This window comes from Pangasianodon hypophthalmus, chromosome 6, assembly GCF_027358585.1.
Source record: "Pangasianodon hypophthalmus isolate fPanHyp1 chromosome 6, fPanHyp1.pri, whole genome shotgun sequence".
Classification (NCBI taxonomy): Eukaryota; Metazoa; Chordata; class Actinopteri; order Siluriformes; family Pangasiidae; genus Pangasianodon; species Pangasianodon hypophthalmus.
Genome location: NC_069715.1, coordinates 23,331,252 through 23,347,339, shown reverse-complemented (window position 1 = coordinate 23,347,339; position 16,088 = coordinate 23,331,252). Strand labels below are relative to the sequence as shown.

The 16,088-nt window shown below is 39.4% G+C and overlaps 1 protein-coding gene across 2 annotated transcripts in view; it reads right to left on the bottom strand.

Moving 5' to 3' along the window:
• Positions 1–16,088, bottom strand: part of LOC113526573 (F-BAR and double SH3 domains protein 2) — a 95,198-nt gene that overhangs the window by 31,345 nt on the left and 47,765 nt on the right. For both annotated transcript variants that reach the window (XM_026913749.3, XM_026913750.3), the window contains exons 4-8: positions 9,859–9,938; positions 8,494–8,638; positions 7,624–7,757; positions 6,400–6,454; positions 5,010–5,138 (exon numbers count right to left, since the gene is read on the bottom strand). In XM_026913749.3, coding sequence (XP_026769550.3) covers positions 5,010–5,138; positions 6,400–6,454; positions 7,624–7,757; positions 8,494–8,638; positions 9,859–9,938 — 543 coding nt within the window. The remainder of the gene's footprint in view (positions 1–5,009; positions 5,139–6,399; positions 6,455–7,623; positions 7,758–8,493; positions 8,639–9,858; positions 9,939–16,088) is intronic.

The window sequence follows — 16,088 nt, the reverse complement described above, 5'->3', positions numbered from 1 at the left end:
AGTTTGCAATATTTTGACCAATGTTTGTTCTTCTTTGCTTAACTATGCCTGAAACTGTTTCTTCTAAATAACAAAATAATTGTAAAATCAACAAGGCACTACAAAAGTGTAAGAATCCTGCATTAATGTTTATAGTGCCTGCTGTGTCTGTGTTTCATTAAGAAGATTCATTTCCTTCAGTCCTGATAAATCATCACCTCTCCTAATACACCTGACTACATACAGTACATCTTCAACAAACAGCAGTGCTTGTTTGAGCTGAAACTCAAACACGTCTCACCATTCATACTAACAAACAACTCCTATGTTGAAAAGAGGTTTCCATGGAAGCATTTTGGTTAAATGAAAATGCCAGAGTAACAGCATTGGAAAAAGTAAGGCTCACATATGCGAGTCGGCTCTGAACATTCACCTAAAAGAGCTGGCTCATCTATGTTGGTGCTGATGATGCGGTTTCTGGCATTTTCACAACACATATATTATCACAGCCTCCTCAACTCCCACCAGGTTCACTTTTTAACTTGTTGCGCAAAATCAGAGGAAGTGGTCAAAAAGGTATTCTGGTGCTGGCCCGGCTCAGCTCTGACCGCCCTCTAGTCAGAGATACACATCCAGATATGTGAACAATTGCACTTGCACAATTTTTGTATCTGCCATGTACCTCTCACTGAAGAACCAAAAGTCCAGGAGGGGTGGAGTTAGACCTGATCCAGCTCCTCCTACTTGGGCGGAGTCCTGGGCGGAGTTAGACCTGATCCAGCGCTGCGGAGACAACTCAGGGTGTTTCAAGCTAGGGAAGTTTGTTCTTCCGTGTTGTAGAGCATCTCGTGGGTTAGGATTATAGGAGCTGGATCAGGTCCAGATCCACCCACTGGAATTTTGGTTCTGCAATGAGGACTATTTTGTGTCTGCACACACATGCACTGTCATGTGTCAAGTATAGCCCCAGCGTTAGGCTTTCTTCCAAGCCCTTTATCTTGGGAGGAATCAAAAGTCAGCCAAATATGTTACTTATCTCAATGTAACGCAGAAGTAGTGACGTTATTCTTACAAACCTCAATTCCAAAAACGTTGGGAGAGTATGTGAATGGTAATAAAAATAAAATGACCTGTATTAAATTACTGCCTGCAACACATCCCTAAAAAGTTGCAACAGGAGCATGTTTACCACTGTGTTACATCAGCTTTCCTTTTAACAACACTTAATAATTGTTTGAGGACAGTAAACAACAATTGATCCAGTTTAGAAAGCTCATTTTTTTTTTTTTTTTGCTATTCTTCCATTATGCAAGTCTTCAGAACCGGAACGCTCTGATTACACAGCCATGCTGTTGTAACATGTGCAGACTGTGGCTTCGTGTTGTCATGCTGAATAAGCATAGATGTCCCTGAAAAAGACATTGTCTAGAAGACAGTATACACTATTTGGCCAAAAGTTTGTGGACACCTGACCATAACACTTATTTGTGCTTTTTGAACATCCCACATCCACATTTGTCCCCCTTTGCTCTTACAATAACCTCCACTCTTCTGGGAAGGCTTTCCACTGGATTTTGGAGTATGGCTGTAGGGATGTGCCCATTCAACCACAAGAGCATTAGTGAACTTGGGAACTGATGGCAAATGAGGAGGCCTGGTGCACACTGTGCATTCCAGTTCATCCCAGTAGTATTCAGTAGGGTTGAGGTCAGGGCTCTGTGCAGGCCACACAAGTTCTTCCACACCAAAATTGGCAAACCATGTCTTCATTGACCTCGCTTTATGCACAAGGGCATTGCCATGCTGGAACAGATCTGGGCCTCTTAGTTCCAGTGAAGACAAATTGTAATGCTACAGCATACAAAGACATCTTATGAAACTGTGTGCTTCCAACTTTGGGGCAACAGTTTGGGGAAGACCAACATATGGGTGTGATGGCCAGGTGTTCACAGACCTTTGGCTATACAGTCTATGTTGCTCCAAAATGTGTATATATATATATATATATATATATCTCATCATTATTGGTGACTTCACAGATGTGCAAGTTACCCATGCCTGTCTGGATGCTTCTTTTCATCTTTGGCCCAGAGAACACGATGCCCATTATTAAGGTTGACTTGACCACAGTACACGTTTCCACTGAATGCTGTGATGAACTTTGTTTATTGACAGTGGTTTGTCAAAGAATGTTCATGTTTAGAACAATGCTCCAGGCACATCTGGCACTAATCCCTTACACTGTTATGCTATATCTTTAAAATCTGCATTACCTATGATGCTCAGCCATGATTGTACATGCACACACAGCAATGTTTCATTTTGAATCTCAGCTAACACAATCATCCACTAGAAAAAAAGCAATTCAGATAGGCAACAAAGTTTCCCCTTTAAGCAGTATTTTGTAGCCCAGGGAACCCGCAATTAGACCAAGAATGTCTTCATGTACTGCTTAGCCTGAATGTTTCATAAGTATAAGGAGCCAGAACATTAGAATGAAAAATTCACTCCAAATATGTGGTACTGGCCCAGGATCATAAAAATAAAGGAATGAATGTTTAGACTGATGGAGAACTTTCTTATATCCTTTATATGGACAAGCAGTTTCATATGTTTGCTATTAATATGATTACTAATGTTACTAATGTTGAATTTTATGCATATTACCAACATATTGTATCCGTGATCTGAAAAACAATAAAAAAAATAAAAAGAAAAATTTCTGAATGAAACCAAGTCCTATTTGCATTTCTGAGGTTTCAATGTCCTTTAAAGCAAATAAAATATACATAATTTTCCCTTTAACCCACATCTAGTCAATCAGCGCAGACATGTTTGATATTTGAAGTTTGCTTCTCATAGCTTTGCTTTGGAGATATAAGGCTAGTGTTGCCTACAAATAATGTATTTTTTGGCTAAGTTAGTCCTCTAAATAACTGACACATAAGCCTTTCCAAGAAAACATTCCTTTCCTTTTTGACACGGACATATCATAAGCTCTGAACAAGTATCTTAAGTATTTAGATAAATGGCCCAATCTGAAGAGGTCAATGTCAAGATATGCTGCCGGAATTCCCAAAAAAAGGAAGGTGTGCAGGTTTATGGGTTTGCATCTCTAAATAAGGACATGTTCTGCTGCTGTCAGTTCACTCAGATCCACCACAGTTCTGTGTATGCTGGCAAACACTTTGCTGACCTGCACAATGGTATGAAAAGCCACTTGTCATTTTTGAAGAGCAGAAAAAGTGAGCCAAAAATGACGCTAGGTGATCCACGCTGAGTAAGTGGGCAATATATTATTTTGCCAAGCTAAGTGGGCCGAGAGACAGACAGCTCTGTGGCACAGCTGTGTATACAGGCTGGTTAAAGCTGACGGGTAAAAGTGAGAAGCTTGTTCTCGTGGTTACGATGGGTCCCTGGAGACAGGAGGTGCTGGGAAGTGACCCTGATAGTGTGGGGTAGAACACAGTGCATACCAGACATGCTTCTCTAATGCACACACACACACACACACACACACACACAGGCATGCAGGCATGCGCACTGAACCACAGCTTTTTCAAGTGCCAAGGTCCAGCTTAAACAGACAGAATAAAATGCAGGCTCAGAGGAAGCGAGGATTAGGCAGAACTTCTGTGCCTGCCAGTTCTAGTGAAGAAGGTGGAGCTTCTTTGCCTGTCAGTCCCAGTGAAGGAGGCGTGGCTTCTGTGCCTGTCAGTCCCAGTGAAGGAGGCATGGATTCTGTGCCTGTCAGTCCCAGTGAAGAAGGCATGGCTTCTGTGCTTGTCAGTCCCAGTGAAGAAGGCGTGGCTTCTTTGCCTGTCAGTCCCAGTGAAGGAGGTGTGGCTTCTTTGCCTGTCAGTCCCAGTGAGTCTCACATTTTCAGAAAAGCAAATCAAAGCACCACAGGCAAGACATGATGAGAGACACACTGCTAACTTTATCCCGATATGTCTTGACCTACGCTGATACTGGACTGCTAAACTGAAATAGAGAAAAATAAATACGAAGAAAGAAACCTGTTCTTTCAGAACTGGTTCAAGACTGCGTCACAGTGGGCAAAGTGAGCATGACTCATCATAGTGAGGTACATGAGGACACAGCTGGAAAGTGGACAGATGCAGATTATATAGCTCGCTGAGAGAACATGAACTTTTTGTGGTGAGTGACTGCATTTCTGGTCATGACCTCAGCTTGGCAAAAGAAAAGTCATCCAAGTTGCATAAACTGTACGATGCACAGCTGAGCATGAGAACGAGAACAGTGAGACGAACAGCATAGTTTGAGATACACACTGAAGTTTCAGTTACTCAAATGTTTTCTCAAAGCAGAAATGGTTATAACTGGCTTGACCAGGCAACCAGTCAAAACAATGAGGAAGAGAAAAATGTATTAAAGTTGGGCCTTGACATATATTTCAAAGAAAATCAATGCTGAATGAGAAACTGCTTCTTAAGTACTGTATATTACTCAGTATTTTAAGCAAAATTCAAACTAGTGTGTTACCAGTCATTGATTGCTTTATAATCAGTTTAATTTATTTTGTCGGCCTATAGTTTATAGGCTAAGGAACCAATTAGTGAGTTAAGTGTTTTTTCAACGACGTTACTATACATCTTTTCAATAATTGTTGGTTATATGCTAGGTAAATGTGATAATTTCAGGCTAATATAAGTTTATTTCTTTTTATTTGAATTAGCTAACATTAACTTTCCATTTAGCTAGCTAGTTGTTCTAAATACCAATGTTTTAATGTAGCCAATATCTTGGAAGCATGCTTAGCTAACATTAGTTTGGACACAAATGAGATTACAAGCATAGCTAGCTTTTTATTGAACACTTGACACCACAAATCATGACTGTGTCTGCTCTAAAAACATTTAATAACCAAACCTGTGTTTAAGAGAGTACACATGGTAGCTGTGCAACATAACTTGGGCTTTAAAAATAGAAAAAGGGAATTTAGTTAATTCACATATGCAACATACTGCATTGGCCAAAAAGCTGTTTGGATAAATCTCAGCTCTCACCTTGATACAGTTGGCCAGATCGGTCTGGTAGTAGCGGTCCTGATGTGCGTTGGCCGCCGCGAGTGTAAGAAGGTATTCATTTCTGGCGTGGGTGGCTTTGGAGTTGCAGTCACTCCTCTTGGCTTTGAGCTAACACACAAATGGCACTTTTTTAAGACTCAACACTCAAACAAATTGCATTAAAAATATTTAACAGCATCATTTTAGAAGTGGGTAATATGGACAAAATGAGCAGGATACATGACATTTCCATACTATGTGTCACAATAGTTAGTGTCCCTGAAGTTCGCCAACAAGATAGGAGGAGACAAAGCAACATGGCAAAATGGTAAAATGCATTTTTAAACTCGTTTCATAATAGACAATTAACATGAGAATGAAAATCCAATATTTGGCCCAAAATAAATAAAATAAAGACATAATTTCCTACTTGTAACACTGTTATATCAAAGCCAGTGTTATTAACAGACTCACTATAAATGCCATAATCCCTTTTATACCATAGTGATCTTGAATTCTCGAATCTGATTAGTCAGAAGGTGTTGATTAATCTTCTGTAACAGCATGGCTCAGACTGTAGGCCTGGCTGTGCCACACAAATAGATTAAAAACATGTTTATTTGGTGAGCTGGTGAAGTTTTCTGTGAGAAGATGTTTAGCATTTAGGAAGAAGTCTGCAGTGTCAGTGCTTTGTAACAGCCATAGACATGGGAAAGTCTTCAGGACAGAGGGCTTGACAGTTTCTCAGTAACATGATAAGCTGCATTAACTGTCTTATAAATTGTTACCTATTATAATGTAAGTGATAACAGGAACTAACTTGTTTCACAGACATTCCAGAACATTAAATGTAACTATAAACGGATAAAAAGTATGATGTGTTTTTCAAATAAATAAAAAAAGTATATTAAAAAGGAACAAAACACTTTGAGACATGCTGTTAATGTAAAATAATCAACTCTGGGGTGATGATAGTAACTCCACTTCATATCAGGCTACATCACACCACCCTATCATGTTTTATTCCTTACTTTTGAAACACCCAGTTGGTCTTCATGGCAGCACCTGCAATTTATTCATGACATTTATTTATTGTGATAATGATAACATAGGGCTGTGGCAGATCAGTGGTTACGGGTCTGGTTGTGATTTCCAATTCCTGCACTGGCCACTGTTGGACCTTGAGCAAGACCTTTAACCCCGACTACTCGAGGGGTGCTGTATCGTAGCAAAGCCAGATTGTATCAGGTAGAGCAGTGTTATTAATTACTAAAAAATCTAGTAATACTTATTAAAAGAACTTTAATCATATTGCCCAGCCCTACCAAATGTATAAGGGATAGGAGTCATAGAAAGTGATGTCCATTTCAATTGAGGCTGTTTTGCTCACCTTGACACTGGCCTTCTGTAAACTAATCCTGGACTGAAACAGGCCCAGCTTTGACCTGGGAACACACAGCAGACTTTAATCAGCTCAGCATTCAGGCTCTGTAAATCAAACCCAGCTCTAGACACCACAGCATAAAGACCATCATCCTGTGGGTTTGAAAGCATTCAGAGTGGAACCTGTCCCACAACACTTTGCAACTTTACAGAGGTTTTAAGAAAACAAGGACTAGATTGTTCTTGAGCTGTGAAAGGCAGGAAAAAGCATTCTTAATCAGCCTACACTCAGACCTGCGTGACAAAGAGAAAGCAGGCATTACAAATTCAACCAAGATTAACAGCCGCACAGACCCTGAACAGGAAGTAACAAGAATTCTAAGGCTCCATGTCAAACCCAGATCAGACGGAAGGAAAAAGTATTAACGTCAACGCTGATTGTAGTAAGCAGTTACAGTCATAGTGGAGCAGCATCTACTTTTTCTGTTTCTACTTTGTACTTTCTGTTTTTAAAAACAACACAAATGCTATTCATGAGGGAATGAATCATTTGTTTCTTGTGGTGAGGCTATCAATGCAGTTGAATATATCTGAACAAAGCAGCTGATTATGACTGACAGAAGCTTGGTGGAAGTCTAATCACAAAATATTAGGGGGGACAGGCGAAAGACTAATGGCCCCCACTTTCGATTCCACACCAGAACACAACAGACTAGTCCAATCCCTCCACTTCACTTTATTGCCAGGAATAAAATGTGGCGCTAGGCCCGTGGCCAAATTAATACTGACTTTACTAGCCAGCTCTAGATGCTACCCAACAAAGCACTTCTCTTTCCCTCTCTCTCTGTCTTATGTACTTACAGATGAGGACCGGGCCTCAATAACTGAACTATCATCAACAAATTTTGTATCTAGCTAATAATCTGCAAAGGAGAAAGACAAACATCCCTGAAGGGTTTCAGTTGAGGACATGCTGACTAAATTACTGTACTGCGTTTTCTAGCAAACACACAAGGGCACACTTGCTTTCATATCATCTTTGAGTAGGCAGATAATTGACTAGGAAGACTCAAAGGTTTGAGACGCATCTCCTGCTGGTTTCTAATAGCCGATAAACAGGATGGCTCCGGAGTGGCTTTCATAGCTGCGTCTTTATGATCAAGCTGTAAAAAAGACTGTTCTGGGACCATTAGCTTTAGGGCTCAGACCCCACTGCATGTAGAGAACGTACTTGGCCTCGATGTCTGCTTTTTCCCGGACGGCTTGGGCCATCTGCTCCAGCTCAAAGTACTTCTTCTTGGACTTTGCCAGGTCCTTCACAGAGTCTTGGAGTTCAGCCTGGATCCGGCCCAACTGCTCGATGCACTGTAGCGCAATGAACAGCGGAGGGCACCACCATAGAGGGGCAGAACAAAGGGGCAGTTAGAGACCACTCACAGAACAGTAAAGAAAAATATGTAATTATTATAACACGTACTATGGTGTTCAGCATGTACATTTTGTGCATACTGCAAAAATGTTCTAACCTTTTCCGGATTTGTTAAACATTTTTTTTTTTTTTTTTTTTTTTTTTTTTACACAAACTGCTATAATTTTGTTAATGATGAGGTCTGTATTTTTACAGATGGACTACAGAAGTACTTATGAAAATATCCATGTGTATCAAGTATACAATTGTAACAAGACAGGTGTAACAGGGAAACGAAAAATGAAAATTCCATGAACTGCTGGACTGTATGTACAAACTACACAATCAAAATTATCAACTCAGCGGTTGTGTATTATTCCTTAAAACTATTAAAAATAAATAAATAAATAAATAAATAACAAAATACTGAATGCATGAATTTCCTTTGGTATTTCTCTCAATGTTCTCTTTATGCTCCTTGTAGCCAAATTAACATGACAGCATGGCAATTCATTTCACAGGTTAAACAGGACATAATGTGATACAATGTCATTTTTAATTTGAATGAAATGTAATTAATGTTCATGTTATTTACAAATTCCTCTAGAAGGATAATGTCAAACTCAACGGCATACGTCAACGCACACACTATGCAACGCAATAAGAAGAAATCAATGACAGTGAGAGCAGTACCTTCTTGAGCTGCTGCTCTTTGTAAAGGCGTACGGTTTTGGCAGGGTCTGAGATCTCATTCTTGTAGTTCTCGCAAATGTAGAGTCGAGTCTGGTTCACCTCCACTGTGCCCTCCAGATATGCCCTCCACACCCCATACACATTCCTGCAGCAGAGGAAGTGTCAGTCTGCAAAGCTTTTCCACAATCCCAACCAAGGGCACACTTGGGCAACAAGCCACATGCAACAAGACATATCAGGGTATTGGAGGAACAGAAGAATGGTGGAACAAATATAAAATTAATTAAATATATATCAACAATAAGAATTTTTAATTTAAAAAAAAAAAAAAAAAAATCTACAAAAATTGGAATGTTTTGCTTCCACTAGACCGTTCACTAACTCTGTTCTCTATGCATCAAAATATTTCTATGTACTGTAGCCTATAGGGGTGTCATGACACACTCTGGTCATTCGACTCAATTCATGATACTGGCTTCACGATTCAATTTAAATCGATTCCCAGAATATTTTGAACAAAATATAGAATTAATGAAGACAAATTATAACCAAAAAGCCTCTTTTTTTATTTCTGAATCGTAAACAATGCAAAACAATCTGCATAAAACTAAATAAATCAAAAAATGCTATGAACAGAGGTTTAATATTGTAAACAAAATGTGCTACAGAGTCCCCATATCGCAAAAATAAATAAATACATGTATAAATTCTCTGAAAAAATTTGATTGAATGATTGACTGAAACATAATGAGCTCCGTAGCAGTGCCTAAGGCATCATTTTAACTAAAAATGAGCTCCAAAGTTGGCTAAAATGCCGGAATTCCACTGCCTCTTTCTCAGGCACTGTAGATCGCAGTGTCATGGGGCTTGTGTCATCTGAAAGATACTGAAGAGCTCTTTTTAACTTTTTTTTTTTTTTAATGATTTTTGTAATGGCACAAGCTCTCCAGGAAAGGATGTGATCATGTGACCAATGTGCTCTCTATATGTTTTAACTCTAAGGGTTGCACAGATTGGGACCTTTGGCGTTCAAATAGTGCAATTGCATTAGATGCATAATTAATAGAATGCTGATTTCCAAGATTGGAATCGCACATACCCATGATGCACATGCAAATTTTTGCACCACGTGCATCATTACACCCTGATTTGCTTTCGGCATAACTAAAGATATTAGCTTAATGGCAACACTGATGCATTTTGGTTTAGGTGAACAATATTAAGGCTATGCCGAAGCATAAATATAGACCTTGAGCTGTGATTAAATTAAAACATGGTTAAAAGTGAGAGTGAGATATAGGCAAGCTTCATTAACACATGTTTATATCTGCAAGGGGAATGGGGATCATGTGTGTAGTAATTCACCTGTAGTCATTTCTCTGGTCATCTGGTTTGATGCCAGGCCAGTCCCTCTTCAGATACTGATTGGCCAGCTTCTGCAGAGCCTACAACGACACCAAACACAAACAACAACAACAAAAGCGGCGTTAATTGGCTGATCCACTCAGCTATTCAGACTCTCAGCGTGAATCCTGTGCTTGGCAAGAGGAAATTCAGTGTGGCTGAGGGGCCATATGTGTGTTCTCATGACCCCGTCATTAAACGCCATTTATCACGAATCAAAGAGCTATCAAACACCAAAGAGCAGTGACATCAGTAGACAATAGCAATGTCAGAAGAGTTACATCATTAGACACACACACCCCACCATACTGTGCCAGTTCATTCTGAATTCTGTGACATACGCTTGCAGTAGTGTGGGGGTGTGTATGTGTGTTTCCATATGGGAAAGTGAGAAGCACAATTACAGTGCGAACCCCTTTATCTATCTGACATATGGCCAAACAAGTGAGGATTTCTGCTTCAAAATATTCAGTACAGAATCCCAGCCAGGGAGAGATAAGACACAGAGAGACACAGAGAGAGACAGTATGGAGTAAAGAGCACTCACACTCACCCTGCACAAACACGACACATTTATGTCGTACCCACCTGCCACATTCCCAGCTCTGAAACAACAGCACTATTAGAGCAGTCTCTCTCTCTCTCTCTCTCTCTCTGTCTGTCTACTTCAAGTACTCGCGATAGCAACGATTAATCATGACCACACAATAAACCTGTGAATAGATGTTTAGTTCATTTATAACATCAAAAACATTTTAAACCGATTAAAGTCAAGTGCCAAACAACACAACGTAAATCCTTCCGGAAACACAGCGACAATCCTCAGTGTTGTCCAGACTTTCAAATTCACACTGAGCGTGAGTTACAAGCATCATGTACAAGTGCTGAGAATACATTTCTGTGCATTCTTACCATGGTAACTACATGTAATGTGCAAATGTCTGTATTGAACAATGGATTAACATTAGTGTCAGGATCATATGCATCAATGGCTATGGGCTGTGGATGTCTGGTATCTCTTGTACACTTTCTGGCCACAAGCTTCAGAATCTTAAAGATCGCAACCAGATTAGCTATGTGCACTTCTGTGTATGCGCACCTCCTTAGACTGGTTTACAAGAGGAGAACAAACTTAAACACCGCAACTCAGTGAGCTTCTTAAAGCTAGATAATCACTGAATTAAACAAAATTCATTCCAACATTTTTAAAAGTGATAGAAAATTTTTTTGAAAACATTTAATGGCAATTAAAACTGATTGGCCTTTTGTAAGGTCAGGCAAATGGCCTAGGAAAGTAGGCAGTTCTTGGCCACATTCAAAGGCAAGTACCAGACCCTCTAGAGAAAGCAAGACTAGATTAGAATAAACATGCAGTACCATAAAGTGAAATATGACCTGCATTAACTGGTAGACTGGGATATGGAGGTTTACCCAGCAAATTATTTTAGAGCAGGAAACACTGTAGCAAAGTACTTGATTTTTCTTTAAGTTATAGTATCGTATTGGTGGCCATAACACTAAAGCTACGTTCACACATGCAGTGATTTTATCGCTGGAAGCTGCCAGTCGCTGTACTATGAAGTTGCCAGTAGGTGTTTCTAGTAATGGTTGCCATAGTCAGTGGGTAGCGCAACTAGCATTCCACTTTTGAAAACAAAACAAATCAGTTTTCTCACCGCTAAAATTAAACATTCTGGAGGGAGAGTGTTTGTATATAAAATTCACCAGTATATATATATATATATATATATATATATATATATATATATATATATATATATATATATATATATATGCGTCATATCATACGAGATGAAGGAGAAGCAGTGTGTGCTCTTTGCCATTGCAGCCATCTATCTGCGGGAAAGCGAAATTAATGGACTGTCTGGGTCCACAAAACAATTCGGAATTGCAGGCAGCATGGCTCACGAGCATGGACCTCGTGCGCTCTACCATCTCCACTCCCACAGGTAGTTGCTCCAAATTTGCATAAAAATAAACTTTTCTCAACTTTGTCATGTCCCTAGACACGCCCACATCTAGTCACCAACAGTTACTGTTGCTCTTGTTGCCAGCTCTCACTGACAATGAATGATCTCTGGTCGCTTTGTCGCTGCGAGTGCTACATGTGTGAACATACCTTAAGGGACAGGCACAAAGAGCTCTGAATCACCAATTTTTAATGTCTTTTTTTTTTTTTTTTTTTTTTTTTTTTATTACAGATTTGTCTCTCATCCAGCTTGCACTGCTAGTCTCTCCCTCTCGTTGTGAGCTCACATCGCTATAGCACGTCATATATGTGGTATGTGTCACTATGTCCTGCTTGATCATACATAGAAATCACACACATACGCTCACACATGGTCACATTCCCTCTCACTATCCCTCCTCCCTTTAGCCAAAAGAAAGGGGGCATTCTCCTTTGGCTGCATGTGATTCCAAGGTGTGTGCAGACGAGGATGGGTGGAGGCTAGAGAAAAAGAGACGGCTCTTTTCAGACCCTCTCGTCAGCTGAGCTTACGTATTTTATTTTTCTTCCCCTCTGTGCAGCCTAAAATAAGCATAGACTGGACAAGGCTCTTAACACACCCCTTAACAGGCTCACACCAGAGAGAGAGAGAGAGAGAGAGAGAGAGAGAGAGAGAGAGAGAGAGAGAGTAAAGATAACAGCAAGAAAGCTGCACGATCAGCTAATTCCTGCTTATTAAACGTCTCTTTCACTCACCACACTGGAGCAATTTAAGTCTTCATTCAACAACACATTGAGGCATTAATTTATTAGCTACATTCATATTTCAGTAGGTTTTAGCCATGTGCTTGATACCATTACCAGCTCTGAGTACGAGTCCTGATAAAGCTGACTGTGTAGACAGTGTTTTCAGAAAGCCACACATGGATGACTGTCCCCTAACCTAGAATTCACAACAGACGTGACACGCGCTGCAGTCATGTTCTTTCTTGCTCATAGTTTACTTAGATACTTATTTGATAATAGCAGTGGCATCTGTCCAAGCTGCAAACTAGAAAGAAAAAGAAATCTGGAAAGACAATGCTATCAACTAATGAAGTGTAGGTCAATTAACAAAACTGGGTGTAACTGAGTGGCATATGTGTATCCTGGAGCAGCATCGCTAGTGTTGCCACTTAAGGTTTGGGGTCTCTAGGTAACATTAAAAGCTGTATTTTTTTGTCTTATTAATTTCAAGACAGAGAAAGAATAAGATGCTATTGATAAAAAAATGACTGCAGCTGCTGTAATGCAAGTGATAATAGGAACTAACTGTAACAAATGTAAGTTTTTTTTAATAAATTAAAAACGGTTAGTGTTGACAAACACTTTGGGATGTTTTTTGGCTGTTATTGGAAAATAATTTTCAGAGTCATTCCACATTTTGATTTATTTCCTATAACATAAGGCCCCATCATGCTTTATTCCTTATATAAATAACGCATTAGTGACCATGTAGGGTGGTCTGTTCTCATATGTGCCACTCTTGATCATGGTGTCTAACATTAGCTCTGTACATTCTTGTAGGAATGTATTTGTGTAAATGAACTGGTCTACTCATTCTCATGAATATTTTAAGACCTTGGTGAAAGAAATATTCAATGTGTGCGTTAATACTGTTTGTCCACTGGGATGCTTTCATCACCCAGATCTGGCAATGTTATTGTGACCACAGTTGGCTATAAAAACTGAATAATTACTTTTGATTATATGACATGCTAATTCTAAACTCAACAGTCTTTTAATTAGGGTAAAACTACTTGAGAATCATTGTCATATCAGTCATATCAATAACTTGTTCTCCACACTGCTTATAAAGAGACTGCAGCTTTTTAACAACTCTCTGTGTGACCATTTCCACCATTTCACAGCGGCTTTTAAATCGCAATACGAGCCTCATATAGATCATATTTAATAGATAAAGTTTTCTTCTACATAAGGATACTGAATGTTAATGTTGGATGCATTAATCACATTTTCTGCTGTGCCTCTGTAGGTATGTAGATCTGGCCTAATTGTGTCTCAGAAGAGGTTTAAGTGATCAGCTTTAAATCTGTTTTAAATGCATCATGAACAAAGTACTTGGAAACCTTTTACATGACCCAATTTACACATGGCTGCAATCTGTATACTCAGGACACATAAAACAACCAGGTGTAAATTGGGTCTTTTTCCAAGCATCTTGTTCATGTATTATATTTCATAAGTAATTCCACCACCATTTATGGTAAGACGATGGAAACTTCTAAGAAGGAAAAGAAGCTAGTAGATGTGTTAAGAAGGTATATTGATACGATCATATTCCTGTTTGTTTTACATTAGACCTATTGAAGGTCTGGAGCTGGAGAGCCTGGCTATTTACACAGAGAAAGACAGAGAGAGAAGCCATGGCTCAATAAACACCTGTCTTGGGGGGGCGGGGGTAGGGGTTGGGTTGCTATAGCAACCAGAGCCAGCTTCCTCTTCCTGTGTGGTCCAGATAAGCTGAAACACTGAAATCCACAAGCACAAGAGCAGGCACAGTTGTCCAGAGACAGGAACACACGATGCGTAACAACACATGCAGGAGTTACGAAGCAAAATGAAGTGTGTTTACTGATGTGTACCTGCCACTTTACACTGTTTGTGTGCCTTCGCGATTGACATTATGTACAATTTTTATAATAAAAAACTGTCTTACAATGCAAATGCTGCAGCATTATGGCAGAACCAGCAACGCAGTACCTCTGTCTGTTCTACTGTTGGACAACCTCTTGCAAATTAAGGGCAGGAGAGGTTGCTTTATAATATTAACATGCAGCTGTCAGTTTCAGTCTAATCACAGATTTCCCCTCTTCACTCTCACTTCGATGGGTCGCTTCCTCTTGGCTTTAGATAACCTGTGATCTACATCAGAGAATAAGTAAAGAATAACACATGACAGAGGAAGCTGTTATAGGAAAATAATCAATCATGTGATGGTGTGCTCTTGTTTTGCAGTAAGACAAAAAAAATGCATCTTGTCATACTGAGAAATTGCAACCCACTCTGTCCTAAAGACTTTCCTGTGTCAGAAAACTTAAAAGGCCAAGCACATATACAAGAGGGAGTGATAACTGACAAAATCAGCTGGAAATTTCAAGAACTGCATAAATACGACTGAAAGGTCATATTGTTTATATTGTGGGAGGCATTTTGCTGGCATGGGTTGGGTCCTCATAGATAGAATGGGAACTGCAAATCAATCTAAAGTACTTCTGACTGATCAGCTTTATCCTATGATGAAATACATAGCGCACAGTACTGACAGTTCTTAAAGACAGTGTACTATAGTACAAAAAGACTGTATAACAATAATGGGTTATCAGATTGTAGAAATATTCTCATGAAATGGCAGTGCATTGTTTGAGGATCGAGGATAAAACTGAGGTCCCTCAATCTGATGATGTGCACTCAAGATGCTGTGTGTATCTTCTGCCAGACCCCAAACAGCTTTATAGTCTGGTCTCATTAAACCATACTGCGTTGCTTTTCCGGTGCCTTTTCTGATGGTTGTCCAGCAGTAATTTTAAATTCCTATTTTAATTTTACTACAGACATTAAGAAAGACAACAAAGGGTGTGTAGCTATTTATAGAAATGAATAATCCGAGTGGTATGCCGGAAAAAGCTCAACGTTCTTATTAAGGAGTATAGTCATTGCTCATATACCAAGACGCAACAGGAAATTGCACCTTAACACACCCCTTTACAGTATACTGCAGCTCAGTAAGTTCCTGTTTTGTGAAAAAGAGGTTGGCAGGAAATCCGCCTCAGACGAGTGACAGAATGCAAGTGAAAAGACAAAAACCGAGGAGACTAGGAAACACACTGCACTCTCAACGTTTGTAAGGTCTTTCACATATAAACCACAGCGATATCCTCATCCTTCATCTTTTTACAGAGCAATAACTGAATTCACGTCGCCTGAGAAAATAATTAATGGAAATATTCAGGACAACAAATACATGCATCTGGTTTTTACACTAAAAACCACAAACTTTGAATCAGTGCTATGTTAGCTCTTCTTTGAACATTGGGCTTTGGGCTTTAGTGAAACTTTTTAGAGAAAAACTAAACTCAGCTCAGTTAAGAAGTGTAACATCTGAAAAGCAACAGCAAGGAAAGTCAAAGAGGGAAACATTAGTCAAAGTCATTACAGAATG